General features: G+C 39.0%; 1 protein-coding gene across 6 annotated transcripts in view; it reads right to left on the bottom strand.

The window, feature by feature from the left end:
• Positions 1–22,348, bottom strand: part of C8H20orf194 (chromosome 8 C20orf194 homolog) — a 129,695-nt gene that overhangs the window by 98,977 nt on the left and 8,370 nt on the right. For 5 of the 6 annotated variants that reach the window (XM_027621146.2, XM_027621143.2, XM_027621144.2 and 2 more), the window contains exons 2-6: positions 9,957–10,036; positions 6,064–6,183; positions 2,285–2,409; positions 1,351–1,447; positions 367–473 (exon numbers count right to left, since the gene is read on the bottom strand). In XM_027621146.2, coding sequence (XP_027476947.1) covers positions 367–473; positions 1,351–1,447; positions 2,285–2,409; positions 6,064–6,183; positions 9,957–10,036 — 529 coding nt within the window. Of the gene's footprint in view, positions 1–366; positions 474–1,350; positions 1,448–2,284; positions 2,410–6,063; positions 6,184–9,956; positions 10,037–12,063; positions 12,103–22,348 lie in introns of those variants that run through there. The other variant, XM_027621149.2, reaches the window with a different exon arrangement.

The following is a 22,348-nucleotide window of genomic DNA, read 5'->3' as shown; positions in this document are numbered from 1 at the left end:
ACCAAGGGTGGGTGGGTACATGAGTAGGGGTGTGTGAAAAATGTATAACATAGGACAAAGAAACCTATAAGAGGAATCAGCTTAGTCTACAGGAGTAGACTGGAAGAACAATGGACTCAGAATGGGGAAAAGAGAGAAAGGAGGACAGAGAGAAACTCCTAGAAGAAAGGACACAGGAGTCTAGTTTAGGGACTAGCTTTGCACAGCATCTATTTTACATTTCAAGTTTTTTAACTTGCTCCATGCTCTTGAGAGATCACTGCTAGCTTTTCAGAGTGTTATAACGATGCACACTCATGCTGTGGGGGCCCTTCATAAAGACAGCAAGTGGCAGACAAAAGCCAGGCATACTGCTTTTGAACATACCTCATATTTCATGGTAAAAAATCCATCCCCTCCAATGCCCTCAAGTGCAAAGGCCTGTACAATTGGCCATTTCTCTACTACAAACATATCAAATATCTGCAAGTGACCTAGAGGAATCAAATAAAACAACATGTATCAAATAACCATCCTGGATATAACAGTCTAAACCTGATCTAATGTGGTTAGACATGCATCATCTCTCTCAAATTCACCATGGCCACATTTAGCAAAATAAAAGTGAAACAGATAAAATGGTTAGATATTAAAACTAGAAATACAAAATGAAAGTCTAAGAAAATTCAAACCATAACAAGTTACATAAATTCAGATTTCTCTATAGTATACTTTCACATTCTGGTTTCCTAAGTGAGCAAGTAAGTTAGTAAATAAATAGTGGCCTATTACATCTGACTTGCATCACTTAGTGGATATAATTATTAACAGACCCAAACTTGGCCCTTCCCCCTTAAGAAACATAGCCAATCAACTTCCTCAAGGGAAAATTACCAAATCAAAAATTTTCCTTTCGTATAGCAATAGTTCTAATACGCAAAGTTTTTTAAAAATAAGATATAACCACGGCTAAACTTGTGGATTATTTTCCTTTATTTTTACACATCATTTTTGAGCCTCACTGTCAGCATATTTTTAGCAGCTGCCTGAATTACTATTTGTTACCAAGAGGCTCCACAGCTATACTCTTCACACAATTAAGTGGCACAGCTAGATGGCAACTGTGGTAAATCCCTTATTAGTTTTTCTATCTGACTAGATGGCCTGCTGTGTTGTTATAGAAATTTCAGTTATGAGTACCAGCTTTCACAGAAAAATTCCCAAATTTCATTCTGCTTGATTCTCTGCCTTTAGTGAAAATAAATCAATGGGTTTCCCAGCTGAATGCCTCCAATGGAAGGAGCATCAGAAATGCTGGCTTCACACATCATCCAAGCAAGGTTCTAATATGGCTTGCTGTCAGATACCCACCTTGGGAGCTGTAAGGAATGCCAATTCTACTACAGTCTCGAACCATGTCCACAAAGCTGGCAATTTTAAATTCTTCTGCAGCTTCCTCATCTTCATACTGAAGAGGAAAATTGAGAGGAAAACAGGCTCTAAGGAGACATCATGCAAAATCCCCTATTTTCTTGGTATTTTATCAGAGTTATCTCAAATGACATTTATAGAGGACTGCACCCAAGAGGGTGTTTCCAAAGCCAACTTCTTATGTTTCCTGGTCAGATACCTGAATGCAAGAGATAAAACCTGCCTCAAAAATTCCCCAAAAGCTCACATGGAAAGAAGGGTTCTTCCCATTTTGTTCAAGGGTCAACTATATATTAGTATTTTTTACGATTCTATTTTATTTTTTTTTGTTGGATTATAAGTCTGTTGTGTTATTTTAGTGATCGCTTAGGATTTATAGTAAACACCTTTAACTTAAAAAAAAGAAAAGAAAGGTTTTTTACCCGTATTAGGTCACCATTTCCATGAAACCCTAAGTCTCAAATCCTAATTTGATTTCCAGCCAAACCCTTGAAAAGAACCCAAAAGGAAACAAATACCAAAAAATCCAAACATGGAAATGTTACAAAAGCTTATCAAACTCTCCTGAGGCAGTCCATTGCACTCATCCAAGAGAATGGGTGCAGGCTGGTAATAAGGAGGACAGGAAGCTAGGGTCACAAGCCTACGACTAGGTCCCAATTTGAAGAGTTCCTTTTGTCTGTCAAGTAAACAATTTATCTATAAGGTAGCCTCATAATGAATTATGAAAAGTTCCACTAAAACAAATAGCTTTTTTTGTGTAATATATCCTGCAATTTGATTTTTTTAAGGGGCCTCCTGTTCTAGATGTATACTTTTCTGAAAGAGTATCCTTAGAACGTCTCTAAGTGCCTATTCTATCTTCTCTCCTTACCTCATTTTCAGTCATGCAGTGGAAATGCAGATTTCTCCAATGTGCCACATAAGGTAAGAGATAGCGATAGTTTATAGGATTACAGTACAGGTGGACACTATCTGATTTAATCAATATAATTACATCTGTAAGGAAAACAAAATTAAATCACAACATTGTCAAAGTCATTTCCTTTACACATTTTCTGCTCACATAATGAATAATACCATTAAAGCTATTTCAGAGACAATGTAACAAAACTCTAAACTGAAAGTTCTTTATAACTAGGCAATGTGCCTCAAAGGGACTGTGTACTCACATGTGGACAGCAAGGATTTTCTAGTTCCCATGCAATGCTCCCACCACTGTGGCCCTCTGGTTACTACAATGCTCGCACAGAGTAAGTCAAAAGAACCGCTTTCGGGATGTTCTGCTTCTCAAAGTTCAACACCGTCAAATCTGTGGTACCAGACTTAGCTGTGTACTTTGCTACAGAGATAAATACCAAATGGAAACTCCATAGTCTAAAGCCACCTTAATTTCCTAAAGGAAATATCAAATATAGCCAGTGACGGTTCTTCTGCAGACACCAGTGTCTAAAGCTCTTGGCTGTTGACTCAAGGCAACCATGGGCCTGAGGACATCACTGTTCAGCTCTGGGAAGGGTTACTATGTAGGGGGTGAACTCTGTACACAGGAAAGGCTGGGAGGAAGGAAGCAGAGGCAAGTGGACAAGGTTTCTATAAATAGATCAGCAGCTCACAGACTTAAGGAAGAACCATGGATGTCAGTGGGTCAAATAAATAAAACAATCCCAAGGGTACAAATAAACCTAGGTAAGGTAACAAGAGCCATGAAATGGGGCAGGAATATTAAAGCAGTCTGAAGACTGAGAAAGAAAGCAGTCATACTTCCAAAAAAAGAGCAGAGCTCCACTGCATGGCTCCTAGAAAGCAGAACCATCTCAGGCATCTCCCTAACAAGATGATGCTAGGGAAGTTGCTGGAGGAGGTGGCTGGAAGTGAGAGGAGCATGGCAGCAGGGAGCACCTAAAACAGCAGGTTTAGGGCAATGCCAACACAGTAACACAGTGTGACAGCCCATATTCTACAAAAACCTAAGCCCGATGAATACAGACTGCAGCTGACCACACCACTGGGTGGCCTCTTGAAATAAAGCTCCATGATGCTGACCTTTGGTTTTTCAAAAATCACTCTGTGCCCCATACCTGGTCAGACCCAGGTGTTCTAGGGAACACGGTATAGAGCAGCCTATTCACTGCTGACTCTCAGTTAAGCACTAGAATCACAAGGTGGCAAGGGATGGGACAGGGATCATCTCTCATCCTGTTGGTCTTCTTCATACAGGCCCTCTAAGAGCCTTGCCCTGAATCACTTGTAGATTGCCTGCTGAGGAATGAGAGTTTGAAGTCACATGGAGAGCCTGAGGGGGGCTTCCAGTTTATGTTCTACACTAATGTGTAAACCTCCACAAAGAATTAGGATCCAGTAAAAGAAATAATGCAACAACTACTAAGCCTAATTAAGCATTCTCAGAATCTCATAGGACTCTGATGTCATTGCTCTGAACAAAATTAACAGTAAAAGATGAAAGTGTAAGAAAATTGGATGAATATGTAAACTATTTTAAGTTTTTTTTTTAAAGATTTTATTTATTTATTCATGAAAGACAGTGGGGGGGGGGGGCAGAGGGAGAAGCAGGCTCCCGAGGAGCAGGGAACCCAACGCGGGACTCGATCCCAGGACCCTGGGGCCATGACCTGAGCCGAAGGCAGACGCTCAACCATCTGAGCCACCCAGGCGCCCTTAAGTTTTTTTTTTTTAAATAAATCCTTCGTGTTGGCCTCTTTTCCTCTCATATAGAGATCAAAATGTAGATGTATAAATCCAATGATCTCAGTTTGCCAACTACTTGGATTTAAAAAATGAATTTACTAAATCATTTTTAATTCATTAATGATTATTAATTCAGTCAAAGAAAATGCTCATTTCATAAGCACCCATTGTGCCAGATGGCAGGTAAAGACAATGATAAGCAAAAAAACCCCACACCTTTGAAGATTTAAACTATTTCCTTAATTTCAGTACTACAATATCCTTAGCAACTTTGGCTGCAGTGAAATCTGTGGCTGGTATGAGCATCTGTCTTTTTATAATTCTAAGTGACTGCCAAGATGAATTCTTTTTTTTTTTTTTTTTAAAGTAGGCTCCACACCCAGCATGGAGCCCAATGCAGGGCTCAAACTCACAACCCTGAGATCAAGAACTGAGCTGAGATCAAGAGTCTAAGCCACCCAGGCACCCCAAGATGAATTCTTTCAAACCAGTAGACATTGTACAGCATAAAGGAGCATTTTTTATTTATTTAATTTTTTAAAAGATTTTATTTATTTATTTGACAGAGAGAGACACAGCGAGAGAGGGAACACAAGCAGGGGGAATGGGAGAGGGAGAAGCAGGCTTCCTGCTGAGCAGGGAGCCCGATGTGGGGCTCGATCCCAGGACCCCGGGATCATGACCTGAGCCGAAGGCAGACGCTTAAAGATTGAGCCACCCAGGCGCCCCAAGAAGCATTTTTTTAAAAAAAGATTTTATTTACTTGAGAGAGAGAGAGAGCACTAGCAGGGGAAGGGGCAGAGGGAAAGGGAGAAGCAGGCTCCCCGCTGAGCAGGGAGTCCAATGCAGGGCTTGATCCCAGGATGCTGGGATCATGACCTGAGCCAAAGGCAGACGCTTAACTGATCCAGGTGCCCCGCATAAAGAAGCATTTTTAAAAATCAAACTCTGAAACTAAATTTGAAATTGAAAGAAATTTAATGGAAGTCATAAATGCAGCCTGCTCCTTCTGCACTTCCTAATAAAAAGAAAATCTAGTCAATTTATAAGGATAAACACTGTTAAGGATTTTACTACAGAAAAATTTTCACATACAGTAGACCAGGGTTCCTTAACCTTAGAACTATTGATAGTTTAGACCAGATCATTCTTTGTTGTGGGGGGGCTGTCCATGTGCACTGTAGATGTTTAGTAGCCACTCTGCCCAGTTGTGACAATCAAAAAATGTCTTCAGATATTGCCAAATGTCCCTCGGGGAATAAAACTGCCCCTACTTTAAAACCACTGCACTACATCCACTGCAAGATGACTTCAATATCAATATTCAATATCAGATGTTAGCTTTCATGCACTCCCAGCTGCTTCACAAGAGCTGCCTGTCTCTTGTTCAGTTTGATTTGTCTATTCCTGTGTCTCTGGATTCATCTGGCAGACAAGTCATGATGCTAAGTATGTGATATCAGAGACAGCTCCTGGGCATCAGCCCACAACAGCATCAACACAGGGAGAGTGTCTCAGAGCTGAAGAAAGGGGAATGTTAAGCAGAAAGCCTCCATTGTAATCATGGGCATCGTCATGAATTAAAGTCACACAGAAAACAATTCCCAAAGACAGAGCTGGACAAAGAGCCTTTGTTCCTAAGCTGAAGATCCACATGAAGTCTTCCTTGTAGGAGTAGCCTGCAGGCTCATCCTTTATCCACAACTGAATGTGCTTTCACAGGACAACAGCACATAATCTGAACCTCCCAGCACATAAAGGCAGTGGGCAATTGAGAGGAAAACTAGTACCTTGCCAAGAAGACATAAAGCCAAACTGATATGCACTTTTCCCTCTAAAGCTGATTAACCCAGTAAACATATTCTGAAAACTACTTGTCACTAATCTTGTATCAACCAGCAGGTTACTAACAGGAGCATACTACTTAATACTATATATACTTACCATCTAGAACTTCTTCAGAAAACCCCGTTTTCTCAAAATCACTTGTATTTTGATTGTACAAACCAAACAGAAGATAGTTTGCCAGCTCTCTGCAGCCTCCATTGTACCTGCTATCGATTCCTGCAAAGCAAAGGAGGCTCTGATCAGCTGTACTGTGGGACACAAATGAGTCCCAATAAATTGCCCGTGCTCAGCAAAACCCTGATGGTCAAGTTAAAGGCAGAAGCTCACACTAGTTTTGCGCCAGAAACCAAATTAAACAACTCTGTGATTGAAGCATCAAGTACTCTTACTTGGTTTTCAAGACCTATATAGTTGAGACAGTTAAACAGCATACATTATTGAAGCTATTGATTTCCAAAAAGCAATTTTTCAGTTTAGAAAGAAGCAAAGAATACGGTCCTGCCTGCCATGGCCTGCCATGGCTGGTTAAAGATTTTGGAATACTTTTCAGTTGGAATAGGAATAGGGGATAAAAAATATTCACTTCTCAAAGAGAGCTTTACTAAAACATGGGGGATCAAATAAATGCAGACTAAGGTAGTTTGAAAAGAACCCAAAGAAGTGAAAAAGAGGACAAGTGAATGGAACTACAGACACTCATCATTTCACAAATATTTATCAAATTCAAGGCCCATCACTGTGCTGGATGCTGGAGTGTGTGGTGAACATGCCTGCAAATGGCCCCCATGGAGCTTACAGTCTAGTGGGGTTGGGTCAGAGACAAAAAAGAAATTAAACAATATACCTTCACTACTGCCTCTCAATGGCATGGGCATATGTACTACCTGGTTCCTGAGTATCTCTGAACATGTCATGGGCAGGTGGTAGCTGTCTACATGAGGCTGAGGAAGGAGTTGGAGCAGAAAGAGCTCCAAGAATAGAAATATGGCTAGAGCCTGGGAAAGAGGACTGTCAATGGTCATTCAGACAAGTGAAAAAAAGTAATGGTCATTTAGAGCAGACGGGCCCAGGGACTGCCTATGGCAGACGACCTCTAATATAAGAGAACTCCCTTCTAAGCTGAGATCAAAGCAGCACAGCCCTGTTCTATCCCATTCAATGCTTCAGTGAAGGGAGGGGTGAAAAAGAATCAGGGGCGCCTGGGTGGCTCAGATGGTTAAGCGTCTGCTTTCGGCTCAGGTCATGATCCCAGGGTCCTGGGATCGAGTCCCACATCGGGAGCCTGCTTCTCCTTTCTCTCTCTCTCTGACTCTCATGAATAAATAAATAAAACATTAAAAAAAATAAAAAATAAAAAATAAAATGAAAAAGAATCAAAAGCCAGAATGGACTGGCCTATCTAAGGCCCAAAGTTTAAAGGGCTACAGAGTGAAAAATAAACGGCAGACTGAGCAGACCTGGCCTCAGCATGGCAACTTCTAATGGTTCCAGCTGCATAAATTGCTGACATGAAAAAGACTAACCATGTAAAATTAAAGGCAAAAGAAACTCTATGTAGGCACTATGCTTTAGCTGACAAAGTTGCTTCTCATAGGGGTATTATGGGTTAACAATTCTGATACTGCTATATATGTATACTGGAATTAAACAAGTAAACTAATGGTGGATGATAGGTGCCAAGTTTCCTACTGGTGAAGTAGAAGTTTACAGATAAGCAAAAGGGGGAAACTAGAATAACCTATGTGGTAACTGGGTAGGATGGAGACATTAATATGAATTCACATTTAGCTTAATATACAGATGGTTACATAACATTTACAGGTAATGTACACACAAGTATTTTGTTACTCTGTCAGTTGCCCCAGGGCCTAGGAGCAATGACATCCCAGTAGTAACAAGAGTGTATCCAATGCCCAGATTCTGATTTCTAATACCATTCTCCAATAAAAGGAACCCCAGCACTCCTTGGAGAAATGGCTGATTCTAGGACTGGAGCAGGAAATATATAAAATAAGCCTAGAGTATCTTATAGTGCCAGAAAGTACAGAAGTGCTAAACAAACAAAACTTTGATTGGGGGGGTATGTCAAAGGGAGGGACACAGAAGCCAACTGAAATGACAACATAAGTACAGTAATGAACAGGTACTTTTATTCATAGGTAAATTCATGGCAAAGACAGCCCCCACCCTTCTGAGGGTTGCAGCTGGAGAGAGAATCCAATGAATGTTGTTTAAACATTTGAAACTTTTGGCAGGAATTCTGGGCCCACCACAACTGTGGTTTGGTTTTGCTTTGTTTTTAGGTAAAATACAGCTTTAACAAAAAATAATGTAATTTCTATCATAAATCCACATTTCCTTCTAAAAGCAGAAAACTTGATCACTTTTTCCCAAGTAAGCTCAGTAAAATTATTGCGCAGTTTTTTAAATTTCAAACTTAGGCATTTTTAAGGTTCTGCCCTTCATTTTCTCCCCTAAATACCATTTAAGTTTCAAGGAGGGCTTGTGCGGGGGGTGTGTGTGTGTGTATTGAGTGTATATGGTCAAGAGGCATTCTTTGTTCTCTGCTGGCATCAGCCACTATTTATTTTTTTTAATTTTTAAATTTTTATTTAAATTAAATTAATTAACATATAGTATTTTATTAGTTTCAGAGATAGAGTTCAGTGATTCATCAATCTGATACAATACCCAGTGCTCATTCCATCATGTGCCCTCCTTAAAGTCCATCACCCAGTTACCCCGTCCCACACTCCCCACCACTCCAGCATCCCTCAGTTTGTTTCCTATGATTCAGAGTCTCTTATGGTTTGTCTCCCTCTTTGATTTCATCTTGTTTTATTTTTCCCTTCCCTCTCCTATGATCCTGTTTTATTTCTTAAATTCCACATATGAGTGAGATCATATGATACTTGTCTTTCTCTGATTGACTTATTTCGCTTAGCATAATACCCTCTAGTTCCATCCACATTGTTGCAAATGGCAAGATTTCATTTTTTTGGATGGCTGAGTAGTATTCCATGGGCTATATATACCACATCATCTTTATCCACTGTCGATGGACATCTGGACTCTCCACAGCTTGGTTATTGTACCACAACTGTGTTTTTATGGAGACCTACCAACCTCTGGGCTGAGTAGTGGAACCGGATTCAAACCCAAAACCTGCCTAGCTCCAGACTGCATGTTTTTAACCACTCTGCACACTGCCTCTCATAAGCTTAAAAGCAAGTGCGGTTAAGTGAAAACACAAAATCATGCATAGAATATATGAGGAAAGATAAACAAGAACCTAGTAGCGGTTTGCTTCTGAGAAGGAACTTGGGTGTTTGATGGACAAACCACCAGACTTAACAATTCCACTTCCACGACTCAATACTACGGGTATAAATGAAAATGAGATAAAGAAGATCAATCTGATAGAGAAAAATCTCCAAGATACATTGTTAAATGAAAATTTAAAAATTAGGTTAACAACAGTTTGAATAAAATGTTCCCATTTGTGTTAAAAAAAAAAAAGATTCCATTGGCAATGCTATCTCTGGGGAGTGGAACTCGGTATCAGGGATGGTTAGGAAGCTCTATTCATTATCATTTGTGTATTGTCTTAATTTTTAAGTTATATGATGCATTTTCACAATAAAAAAAATTAAAGAACAATAAATGCCTAGTTCTGCCACTCTATGGTCCTGAGCAAGTCTGTCTCATCTCCTGGAGTTTCAGTTTCCCGCTCTGTAAAAAGAGACAATGCTGCTCCCTTGCAAGGCTGCTGTGAGGAGAAATGAGATAACATGTACAAAGTGCCTGCCCTGTGGTAGGGCCTCCTTATCCCACTGATAGCTCACCTGATCTTATGAGAACAGCACCAGATTTCAAGGGAACAAGAGCTGGGAGAAGGATACTACCTCAAGCTTATCTCACAATGATACTATTATTAATATCTTCCTTGAAAGGAAGCCAAGTTGCCCCACCTTGTTAAAAGCACTGACCTAGGATGCAGAGGATCCCATCAGGTCGAGACTTGCTGCTCTGGGTCAAGATGCTCTGAACCTGGCGGAGTCGGCTGCAGCTGCAACAAGAACAGAAATCAGCTCCTGAGTGCCAGCACACAAAGGCATGAGGAGGAGGAATGATGCTAGGGATGGAAACTGGTCCTTGCCTGGTTTGGTATCAGAACTATTAACATGAACTGGGAAGTACTCCCTTCTCTTCTATCTTCTGGAAGAGATTATGCAGAATTTATCTGAAGCCTAATCTGAACCGCTGATTACAAACTGGACAGTCTGTGGCTCTGTGGCTCAATAGAAAGTGGAGCCAAAGGCCCTCTCATGGTCAATGCTAGACAGGACTGGGACCCAGCAGCTGATCAGAATGCTCTCTGATGACTTCTCATTTTTGAGGATTATCAAAGAAGAGTTTCCACACTTATTTGCCCCAACTGTGGTCCTCATCAGTTTTCCAAAAACAAAAACAAAAAACATATAAAAACCAAAAAATTGGTTTAAGGATCTAAATGAAGCTCTGATTCATCATCACAACTACCTGCAGTTAGAGTGTCAGCCAAGGGTATTTGTCCCCCTTTCTGGGCAGGTCTATTCCTGTGGCCTTAGCAATACTCCCTCCTCCCAAACAAAGCATAAGGAGAGGCACTCCCAGACATTAATATCACTTCTAAGGATCCCATGGTCTCCATACCAACCCCTCCTCCTTCCCAGCAGTCCCAGAAAAAGATGCTCAATTTCCTGCCTAAGCCTGATCCTTCCACTATATCTCTCCCTGTCACCTCCGGGTTCAGGATCTGCCTCCACTACTCATTCCCTAAGACTCCTGTATTTAATTTTTTCCCTATGGTCAGCATAATCTCAGCCTTACCACATCATTATTAACTAAGATCCTCCACAAACCAACTACACTAACTGTTCCACCTACGACAGTCAGAATTCATCCCCACCCCTCGCTGAATCTGCTCCATCGCACTGCCCTATATTCAACCAAACAACAGTATTCAACCAAACAACACTATTTCTCTTCTCTGAGTTCTTTTTTTTCCCGTGGATTCTTTCTGATGTTTCCACTCCCAAAAAATCGATTCCATAACTTAGTTGTCATTATCATTGCCTTCCCTCATGATGTTCACATATACTACCTAACATCTAAACCAAAGACAGTACTCCAAGAAAAGAAAGCTATACACCAATATCATGAATATAGCTCTAAAAACCCTTAATAAAATATTAGTAAATAGAATTCAACAACATATAAAAAGAATTATGCACCATGACCAAGAGGGGTTTACCCCAGGGATGCAAGGCTGGTTCATTATTGGTAAATCAATCAATGTAATCCATCATATTAACAGGCTAAAGAAGAAAAAAAATTACACAACCATATAATTGATGCAGAAAAATCATTTGACAAAATTCAACACTTGTTCACAATAAAAACACTCAGAAAACTAGGAATTAAGATTATATTTAATAGTGAAAGACTGAATGCTCTTGCCCTAAAAGGAGGAACAAGAAAAAAAAGTCTGCTCTCATCACTCCTATTCAACATGATAATGGAAGTTCTAGCTAGTGCAATACGGCAAGAAAAGGAAATAAAAGACATACGTATTGAAAAGGAAGAAATAAAACTATCCTTATCTGCAGATGACATAATAGCCTATTTAGAGAATCTCATGGAATCTATAAGAAAATCCTAGAACTGGGCACCGGGGGGCTCAGATGGTTGGGCATCTGTCTTTGGCTCGGGTCATGATCCCAGGGTCCTGGGATCGAGTCCTGCATCGGGCTCCCTGCTCCTTGGGAGCCTGCTTCTCCTTCTGCCTCTCTCTCTCTCTCTGTCTCTCATGAATAAATAAATAAAAAGTTTAAAAAAAAAAAAGAAAAAAAGAAAATCCTAGAACTAATAAGTGAGTTCAACAAGGTGGCAAGGTCAACATAAATCAACTCTATTTCTGTATCAAAGCAATGAACACATGGAAACCAAAATTAAAAAAATAATGCCATTTAAATATAAATTTAACAAAACATGTATAGGATTTACATGCTAAAAACTATAAAACACTGATAAAGGAAATCATAGAAGGGGCACCTGGGTCGCTCAGTCAGTTGAATGTCAGACTCTTGGGTTTTGGCTCAAGTCATGATCTCAGGGTGGTGAGATCAAGCCCCACGTCAGGCTCCAAGCTCAGCATGCTGGAGATTCTCTCCCTTTCCCTCTGCCTTGGCCCCTCCTCCTGCTCACACCTGCTCTTTCTCTCTAAATAAATAAATAAAATCTTTTTAAAAGGGGAAATCAAAGAAGATATAAGTAAATGGGGAGACACTGTGTCCATGGGTTAGAAGACTCAAGATAGTATAGGTGTCAATTCTCCCTAAATTGATGCACAGGTTTAACACAATTCCTTCAAAATCCCAAGATTTTCTATAGATATAGACAAGATTAACCCAAAACTTACATGGAAAGGCAAAGGAACTAGAATAGCTAAAATTTCTGAAAGAAGAAAAAATAGAGGGCGCCTGGGTGGCTCAGTTGGTTAAGCGACTGCCTTCGGCTCAGGTCATGATCCTGGAGTCCCGGGATCGAGTCCCACATCGGGCTCCCTGCTCAGCAGGGAGTCTGCTTCTCCCTCTGACCCTCTTCCCTCTCGTGCTCTCTATCTCTCAGTCTCTCTCAAATAAATAAATAAAATCTTTAAAAAAAAAAGAAAAAGAAAAAATAGAGGGGCACCTGGGTGGCTCAGTCATTAAGCGTCTGCCCTCGGCTCAGGTCATGATTCCCGGGTCCTGGGATCAAGCCCCGCATCGGGCTCCCTGCTTGGCGGGAAGTCTGCTTCTCCCTCTCTCACTCCCTCTGCTTGTGTTCCCTCTCTCACTGTCTCTCTCTCTCTGTCAAATAAATAAATAAAATCTTTAAAAAAAAAAAGAAGAAAAAATAGAGGAATCACTCTGATGTCAAGACTTATTACACAGCTAAAGTAATCAAGACTGAATGGTACTGATTGAGAGACAGACACATAAATCAATGGAACAAAATAGAATTGCCAGAAATAGACCTACACAAATACAGCTAATTAATTTTTGATAAAGGTTCAAAAGCAATACAATGGAAGGATAGTCTTTTCAATAAATGGTCTTGGAGCAAATGGGTATCCACAGATAAAAACATGAACCTCAACCTAAATTTTGTACCTTACACAAAAATGAACTCAAGACAGATCACAGATTTAAAATTTTAAATGTAAAACTATAAAATCTTTAGTTTTTTTTAAAGATTTTATTTATTTATTTGACACACAGAGAGAGAACACAAGTAGGCAGATCAGCAGGCAGAGAGAGGGAGGAGAAGCAGGCTCCCTGATGAGCAGAGAGCTTGATGCGGGGCTTAATCCCAGGATCCTGGGATCATGACCTGAGCCGAAGACAGACACTTAACCGACTGAGCCACCCAGGCACCCCAAAACCATAAAATCTTTAGAAGATAACAAAAGAAAATCTTCAGAACTTAAGATTTAATGAAATTCTTAGACTTGATATAATCCAAGAAAGAAAAAAATCAATAAACTGGACTTCATCAAAATTGTAAACTTTTGCTTTGTGAAAGACCCTGTTGAAAGAATGAGAAGACAAGCTACAAACTGGGAGAACATATTTATATCACATATCTGACAAAGTAGAATATATAAAGAACTCTTAAAACAACAGTAAAAAATTTAAAATCCAATTAGAAAATGGGCAAAAGGCATAAAGAAACATTTCCTCATAGAGGATAAAGAGATGGCAGATAAGCACTGAAAACATGTTCTACATCATTATCCACTAGGGAAATGCAAATTAAAAGCACAATGAGCTATCATTATACATCTATTAGAAAAGCTAAAATAACAAACACTGACAACACTAAAATGCTGGGGAGGATTCAGAGAAACTGGATCATTCATACATTTCTAAAGGAAATTAAAGTTAGACACCAATAATGGAAATACATCCATGTTCGTGACTGGAAGCCTTCATATTGTTAAACTGTCAATTCTACAGAAAGTGATCTACAGATTCAGCATAATCCCTATCAAAATCCCAATGATGTTTTTTGTAGAAATAGAAAAATCCATCCTAAAATTCATAGGACATCTCAAGGGACCCAGAACAGTCAAAACCATATTGAAAAAGGACAAAGCTGGAGGACACACTTCCTGAGTACAACAGTAACTACAAAGCTATGGTAATCAAAACAGTGTGGTACTGGCCTAAAGACAGACATTGAACAATGTAATGGAATAGAGAACTCAGAAATAAACTCTTTTTGTGACTGGCTTATTTCACTCACTATAATATCCTCACAGTCAAATGATTTTTCACTAGGGTACCAAGACCATGCACTGAGAAAGGACAATTTCTTTTTAAGATTTTATTCATTTGACAGAGGGAGGGAGAGAGAGAGAGAGAGAGGGCACAAGCAGGGGGAGGGGCAGGCAGAGGGAGAGGGAAAAGCAGGCTCCCCGATAAGCAGAGAGCCCGACGTGGGGCTTGATCCCAGGACCCTGGTATCATGACCTGAGCTGAAGGCAGACACTTAACCAACTGAGCTACCCAGGCACCCCAAAAGGACAATTTTTTTCAACAAATGACTTTGGGGACACTGTATTATCCACATGAGGAAGAAAAATTTGGACCTTACTTTACATCATATACAAAATTTAACTCAAAACAGAAAAAAGACCTAAATGTAAACCTGAAAACTGTAAAACTTTTAGAAGAAAATATATGGGAAAAGCTTCATGAAACTGGATTTGGCAATGATTTATTGCTATGACACCAAAAGCACAAATAAAATAGAAAATACGGAAATCAGACTTTATAAAAATTAAAAACTTACGTTCACAGAAGGATACAATCAACAAAGTGAAAAGGCAAACCACAGAATAGGAGGAGATATCTGCAAATCATGTATCTGGTTAAGAGACTAATATCCAGAATATATAAAGCACTCCTACAATTCAACCACACACACACACACACACACACACACACACACACACACACACACACACACACACACACACACACACACACACACACACACACACACACACACACCCATTCAAAATAGGCAAGACTCGAATACACATTTCTCTAAAGAAGATATATGAATGGCCAATAAGCACATGAAAAGATGTTTAACATCACTAATCATGAGGGAAATGCAAATCAAAACAAAAAGGAGATACTAATCCCACACAAATTAGGATAACTACTATTAAAAAAAAGAAAAAAACAAGCAAGGATCAGGAGACATTGGAAGCTTTGGGCACCGCTGGTGGGAATGTAAAACTGTAGCTGCTGTGGAAAACAGTATGGCAGTTCCTCAAAAAATTAAAAATAAAGGGGCAGGGGGAGGCAAAAATTTAAAAATAGAATTATTTTATAATCCAGAAATTCCACTTCTGGATATATATCCAAAAAAAAACAAAAACAAGGATTTGAAGAGATATTTGTATACCCATGTTCACAGCAGCAATATTCGCTATAGTCAAAAGGTAGAAGCAAGTATCTACTAATAAGAATAAACAAACTCTGCTATATACATACAGTGGAATATTATTCAATCTTACAAGAAAGGAGATTCTGAAACATGCTAAAAACACGAATGAACCTTGAAGACATAATAGTAAGTGAAAAATAAGCCATTCACAAAAAGACAAATATCATATGATTCCATTTTTATGAGATACCTACAATATTCAAATTTATAGAGACAGAAAGTACAGTAGTGGTGCTGGGCTGGGGGAAAAAAGTGGGGTTACTGTTTAATAGGTACAGAGTTTTATAAGATGAAAAGAGTTCTGTGGGTGAATAAGTGGGATTGCAGCACAACAATATGAATGTACTTAATGTCGTTAAACTGTCCATTTAAAAAATGGTTAAAATGGTGAATTTTGTTACAGGTATTTCACCACAATTAAAAAAAAATTTAAGTTAAAAAAAGTCAATGTCACGTAAAACAAAAAGAACAGAGAGGGAGAACTCCTAATGTGAGAGATTAAATAATAATAACAGCAATGTAATGTAAAAACCTTAATTTGATTAAAAAAAAACAGGGAAATATCCCTGAGACATCTGGAAAAATTTGAATATGGACTGGGTATTTGATGGTAGTAGGGAATTACTGTTAATTTTCTTAAGTGAGATGTTATTGTATTTATACCTAGAATGTTCTTTTTTTCTTTTTAGCAGATACATGAGGAAGTACTTAGAAATGTCATGATATCGGTAACTCTTTTGAAAAGGGTTTAACAGAAAATCAGAATCAGAAAAACAAAAGAAAAATAAAGATAACACACACAGCAAACTGTTAAAAATTACTGACTCTAAGTGGTAGGTATATCAAGTATTTACCATACTACTCTTTCACCTTTTCTGTATTGTTTGAACATTTTCTTAATAAAAATCTGGGGCTGGAGGTAAGGGTGGAAGCAACTGTGGGTTTTAGAAGCAGCAGAACAGAAACTGCAAGACGATCCAGATTAAAGCAAGAAACTTCTTTCCCTGGGAAATGGATGTCTGCCCCCCCCCCCCCTTTCATGTTTACTACAAGATCAATCTTGCAATAATTCTCTGCACTAGAAATATTTCATCAAGTTGGTCCTTTGGCCCATTTCCTAACCCATATGAACAGCAGACTGCCAAGGTTACCAAGAGCTCTTTGGTTTTCAAACTAACAAGCAGCCAGTGACAAAAAACATGAATCTGTCATGTGACCAGGAAACAAACAGCTCCCCCAACTACTGCTGTGGAAAGCCAAGACAACACTGAGAACAGGAGCAAAAAGCGTTTCTTTTCCACAAGTATCTTGGCCAAATAAAATGGAAGCATATAAAATACAGAAAGACCTTCCTCTTCCCAGAGTAAAACACTATTCTAATTAGTATCTCTTACTTTCCTGTCAAATGAGTAAAACTAAATTCAGTTCTTTCCTTTATACATTTTCATGCTTCCCAAATTTAATTTTTAACCAGAACATAGCCTATTTGTATTAAACTTGTCACTTATTGAAATACTTACCTATTAAAAAAAAAACAACAACCCAGTAAGTATAGAGAAAACCACAATCACCGGTATTCTCAGCACCTAGAATTAGCCTCTATTAACATTTTGACATACTTGCTTTTATCGACCTTAGTGCCACATGTAAAATATTTATTATCCTTTTTTTGATGAAAAGAAGTGGAATATTAAAACTGTCATTGCTCCTGACCCCCAGAGGTCACCACTGAGCTTGTTGTATATCCACCAGTCTTGTCTTTTTTTTTCGCCAATAGAAACTTCCAAACATACACCAAATCCCTCAAGAGCACTGCCCTCTAGCTTCCAGGTTTACCTGGGTGCTGCTAGCACACCCTGGGGAGATAGATGGCCCAAGGTCACCACGACTTTACAAAGTTCCTCTTTCAGAGTACCTGTAGTCTCAGCAGACCCCCTAATGTGGTTTATGTCAAATATGCTGCTTGTATACTATACTTTATTTCTGACTTTCATTGGGTTCAGACTCACAATCTAGACATAATAGATGATAAAGTGAAGAAGTCAGACCTAAACAGAAGCAGTTTACCCAAAATCACAAGGCTGAGCCAGGATTAGCAGCACCAAAATGTGAGTCACCAGATACGTTAACTCTGAACTTTTCCTTTCTGCTACACCTCACCGATGCCACAGACACAGTTTCTGAATTCTCAACAGTCCGTCATCTCTGTTTTTCCCATCTTCAGGTTTATAATAGTTAATTCACTGCTCACTGCTTTTACAAGTTACTGTATACACAGCCAGGTATATTTTCTTGTTTGTATTTCATTATCCTGGTTCCCTGGAAATGAAGGACAAAAAAACCTGAAAATTTTATTTTTGCCTGTTTTTTTCTCCATAAGTGACTTTATGTTAACTTTATTTTCAAAATTAAATAATTAATGAATATATTGTCCTTATATTCTGAATGCTTTGTATTTTGATTGTTTTACAAAGTGAATCCTCATACTAATCTGGTTCACCTTATTATAGAAAACTGCTGGGAACAATTTGGTGTGAATCTCTCAGTAATGTATAGTTTGGGTGAGTTTTTTGGGGGGGGTGGATTGCTTTTACATAAAATCATAATCATGAGATATATAACTGCTCTGCAACATGCCTTTTTCCACTTAACATTATGCCTTAAGGCCTTTCCAAGTTAGTACATAGAACTCAACTGCATTTTTAAAAGTGCCATACTGTTTTTATTCAACCAGCCACGCTGATTAACATTCAGGATATTTATTATTTTTGCAATAGCAAACTGCTTCAAAGAATAACTATATCCATCTTTGGCACTGCAAAAATTTCTGCAAAGTAGAGATCTAAAAAGTAGCACTGCCAGTTTAAGAGGTATCTGCATTTTAAATTTTGACAGACGTTGCCAAATTGTTTTCTTAAAACTTTAAGGTGACTTAAAAGTCACCTACAATATACCAGACTACCTGTTTCCCCGTAACTTTCTAAACCATGTGTTATCACTCTTCAACTAATTTTCATTATCATACTTTTACATTTCTCCCTAATCACTAGGGAGACTGTCAGATGTTTACTGATCATCTATATTTCCTTTTCTGTGAATGCATATTCTTGTTCTTTACCCATTTTCTATTTACTCAGGGGGGGTTCTGAATAATTAATATATTCCATATTTTAAGTTGTATTTTGGTCATATGCTGCAAATATTTTCTTTAAACTTCTAGACTTTGTTTATGGTATCTTTTTTCATGCAGGAGCTGTCAAGTTTTATTTAACTAAATCTGCCTAACTCTATCTTTAGGCTTAGGAATTTTAGGTCTTCCTTTTGTGTTTTCCCCACTCAGTATTATAAAAAAAAAAAAAATGCCAATTACTTAATTTTATTTGTGTGTGTGTTTTAAACATTTAGCTCTTTGCTTCTCTGGAACTTGCTTTTTTACTTTTGTGAAACGGGAATATAACTGTATTATTTTATTTTATTTATTTATTTGAGAGACAGAAAGCATGAGACAGAGGGAAAGGAAGAAGCAGACTCCACGCTGAGCAGGGAGCCTGAAGCTGCTGGATCCCAGGACCCTGAGATCATGACTTGAGCAGAAGGCAGATGGTTAACCGACTGAGCCACCCAGGTGCCCCAATATAACTGCATTTTTCTCCAAAATATAAATGATTGTCCCAAGACCACATATTGACACTTTTTATCCTCTGATGTAGAATGCCACTTTTAGCATATGCTAAATTATTATATAAAGCGGGATCCATATTTTCGATCCTTATTTGATTTATTCTCTCAGAAATAGTACACTTAAAAAAATCAAATTACTTGAACTTTGTAATAAATGGATTATTTTTATATCTTATAGAGCGAGTTCTATCATTGTTTTATTGTTTTATTTTTTTAAGATTTTATTTATTTATTTGAGAGAGAGAGCGTGAGAGAGAGCCCAAGAGGGGGTAGGGTCAGAGGGAGAAGCAGACTCCCTGCTGAGCAGGGAGCCCGATGTGGGACTTGATCCAGGGACTCCGGGATCATGACCTGAGCCGAAGGCAGTCCTTTAACCAACTGAGCCACCCAGGTGCCCCTCTATCATTGTTTTAAAGATCATGGCTTTTACTGAACACTTTTTCTTTTTTTTATTATTTATTTAAAATTTTTAAAAGATTTTATTTATTTATTTGACAGAGAGACACAGCGAGAGAGGGAGCACAAGCAGGGCGAGCGGGAGAGGGAGAGTCCCCCTGCTTGTGCTCCCTTTTTCGGATTGGGAAGCCTGCTTCTCCCTCTCCCGCTCCCCCTGCTTGTATTCCCTCTCTCGCTGTGTCTCTCTGTCAAACAAATAAATAAAATCTTAAAAAAAAAAAAGATTTTATTTATTTGTTAGAGAGAGAACACGAATGGAAGGGAGAGGGAGAAGCAGACTCCCCACTGAGCAGGGAGCCCAATGTGGGCTTGATCTCAGGACCCGAGCCAAAGGCAGCCACTTAACCATCTGAGCCACCCAGGCGTCCCTGAACACTTTTTCTTTTTTTTAAAGATTTTATTTGTTTTTTAGAGAGAGTATGGGAGAGCACAAGCAGAGGGAGTAGCAGGCAGAAGGAGGAGCAGGCTCCCCAACAAGCAAGGAGCTCCGTGTGGGACTCCATCACAGGACCCTGGGATCATGATCGGAGTGAAGGCAGACGCTTAACCAACTGAACCACCCAGGGTCCCTGAACATTTTCTTTTTAAGATGAATTATAAAATCAGTTTGTCAAGTTCCAGAAAAATTCCCATTGAGAATTTGTATTGTGATCATACTGAATTTGGACAGCACTGAGCTCCCCACTCAGGAACATGATTTATCTCTCCATTCATTCCTCTCCTGTTTTATGTCCTTCTGTCAAGTTTTATATTTTTATTTATATGTCTTACACATTTCTTATTAGATTGATTTCTAGGTATTTTAAAGTTTTTGTTCCCATTTTGAATGTCATCTTGAATCCATTACCTTTTTCAAACAATTTGATAAAATCAGTTCTATTAGTTTTATCCACTATCATAGTTTTCCAAGCAGTAAATCATAGCAGTTTTATCTCTTCAATATTTTCAGCTTTTATTCCAACCCATTAATTCATCATGTTTTTACTGAACACCTACTGTGTGTCAGGCACTGGTTATTCAAGAGCTGGGGCGGGGGGTACTTAGCAATTAACAAAAGGACAAAAACCCTTGGGATGAAAATACTAGAATTTACATTTCATTTTTTTTTTTTCCAGAACTTACATTTTCTTTTTTACACGGAGCTCGAGCTCACAACCCTGAGATCAAGACCTGAGCTGATATCAAGAGTCAGACGCTTAACCAACTGAGCCACTCAGGAGCCCCTAGAACTTATATTCTAATTGGGAAATGAGTGAAGGAGAAATAAAAATAAATAGGAAAAGTACAGTTATCATATGGTGGTAAGTGGAGGACTGAGAGTCCTAAGAGAAGGATGGGCTGCCATTTGAAAGAGAGATACCAGGAAAGGTTTTACTGAGAGGACGTTTGCATAAAGACCTGAAGGAAGCTAGAGAGCAAGCTGCACAGTAAGTGCAAAGGTCCGAAAGCAGCAATGTTTACAGCACAGTGAGGAAGACAGTAGCAATAGGAGATGAAGGGGGGGAGGTGGAAACTGGATTAGAGTCTTGTCAAAGTTCATGATTTGAGATTTTTCTTGGAGTGTTTTGAAAAGAGGGATGACTTATACAAGATGACTTATATTTTCATAAGATGACTTTATTTACTGTATTGGAAACAGACCAAAGGGGGACAAGAGTCGAACCTAAGAGACCAATTAAGAGCCTACTGCAAGAAGGAGATGATTATTTCTTTTGCTAATCATTTTTTTTTATTAAGTAGGCTCCATGCCCAGCGTGGAGCCCAGTGCAGGGCTTGAACTCACAACCCTGATTCAAGACCTGAGCTTATATCAAGAGTCAGATGCTTAACCAACTTAGCCACTCAGGTGCCCCTCTTTTGCTTATCTTATTACATTAGCTGAAACCTTATTATGTTACTTGATTTAAATCAAGAATGAATATTAAATTTTAAGTAGATTTGGGGGGGCATCTACTAGTCTGTTAATTTCATTGATAGATTTTGTTTATTTATTTATCTATCTATCAGAGAGAGAGGGAGAGAGCACAAGCAGGGGAAGCAGCAGAGGGAGAAGCAGGCTCCCCACTGAGCAAGGAGCCCAATGTGGGACTTGATCCCAGGATCCCGGGATCATGACCTGAGCCAAAGGCAGACATTTAACTGACTGAGCCACCTAGGCGTCCCTCATTGATAGATTTCCTGATGATGAACAACTCTTGCATTTCTGGGACAAATTCTACTTATGTGTAAAGTTGTTTTACCATACTTCTAGATTCAATATACTTTGTTTTATTTAAATTTTTGCATTTGTAGTTCTCCTTTGTGTTCTCCTTGTTAAGTGCCAGGATTATGCCAGCCTCAGAAAACAAGTGGCAAGTTTTCTGAGGTATGTACTTAACTCAGCATGCTTTCCACTTCTACCTCCCCTGATAACTAACACTTCCTGGCCACAGTGTCCAATTTTGACTTACCCAGGAGCAAGCCAGGGCAACTGGAGTCCTTACCAGGGATTTCCCCATTTTAGACCTGGAAGAGAAATGGCCTCTAGGGTCATAGCGCAGGAAGAATGTGTATTTGAGGTTGTATGGATAGAGGCAACTATTCCGATAGAAGAGTTTTGGTTCCAGTTCTTGAGGCCCTGGTTCCTGCACCTCTTCCTGTAGGAAGTCTATATCCCTATTATTCCTTCCAGTCACATAAGGCAATGCATTCTTTTTAC

Source organism: Zalophus californianus, chromosome 8 (assembly GCF_009762305.2).
Source record: "Zalophus californianus isolate mZalCal1 chromosome 8, mZalCal1.pri.v2, whole genome shotgun sequence".
Taxonomy (NCBI): Eukaryota; Metazoa; Chordata; class Mammalia; order Carnivora; family Otariidae; genus Zalophus; species Zalophus californianus.
Note: the sequence above shows the minus strand (reverse complement) of the source record. Positions and strands in the feature narration are given on the sequence as shown.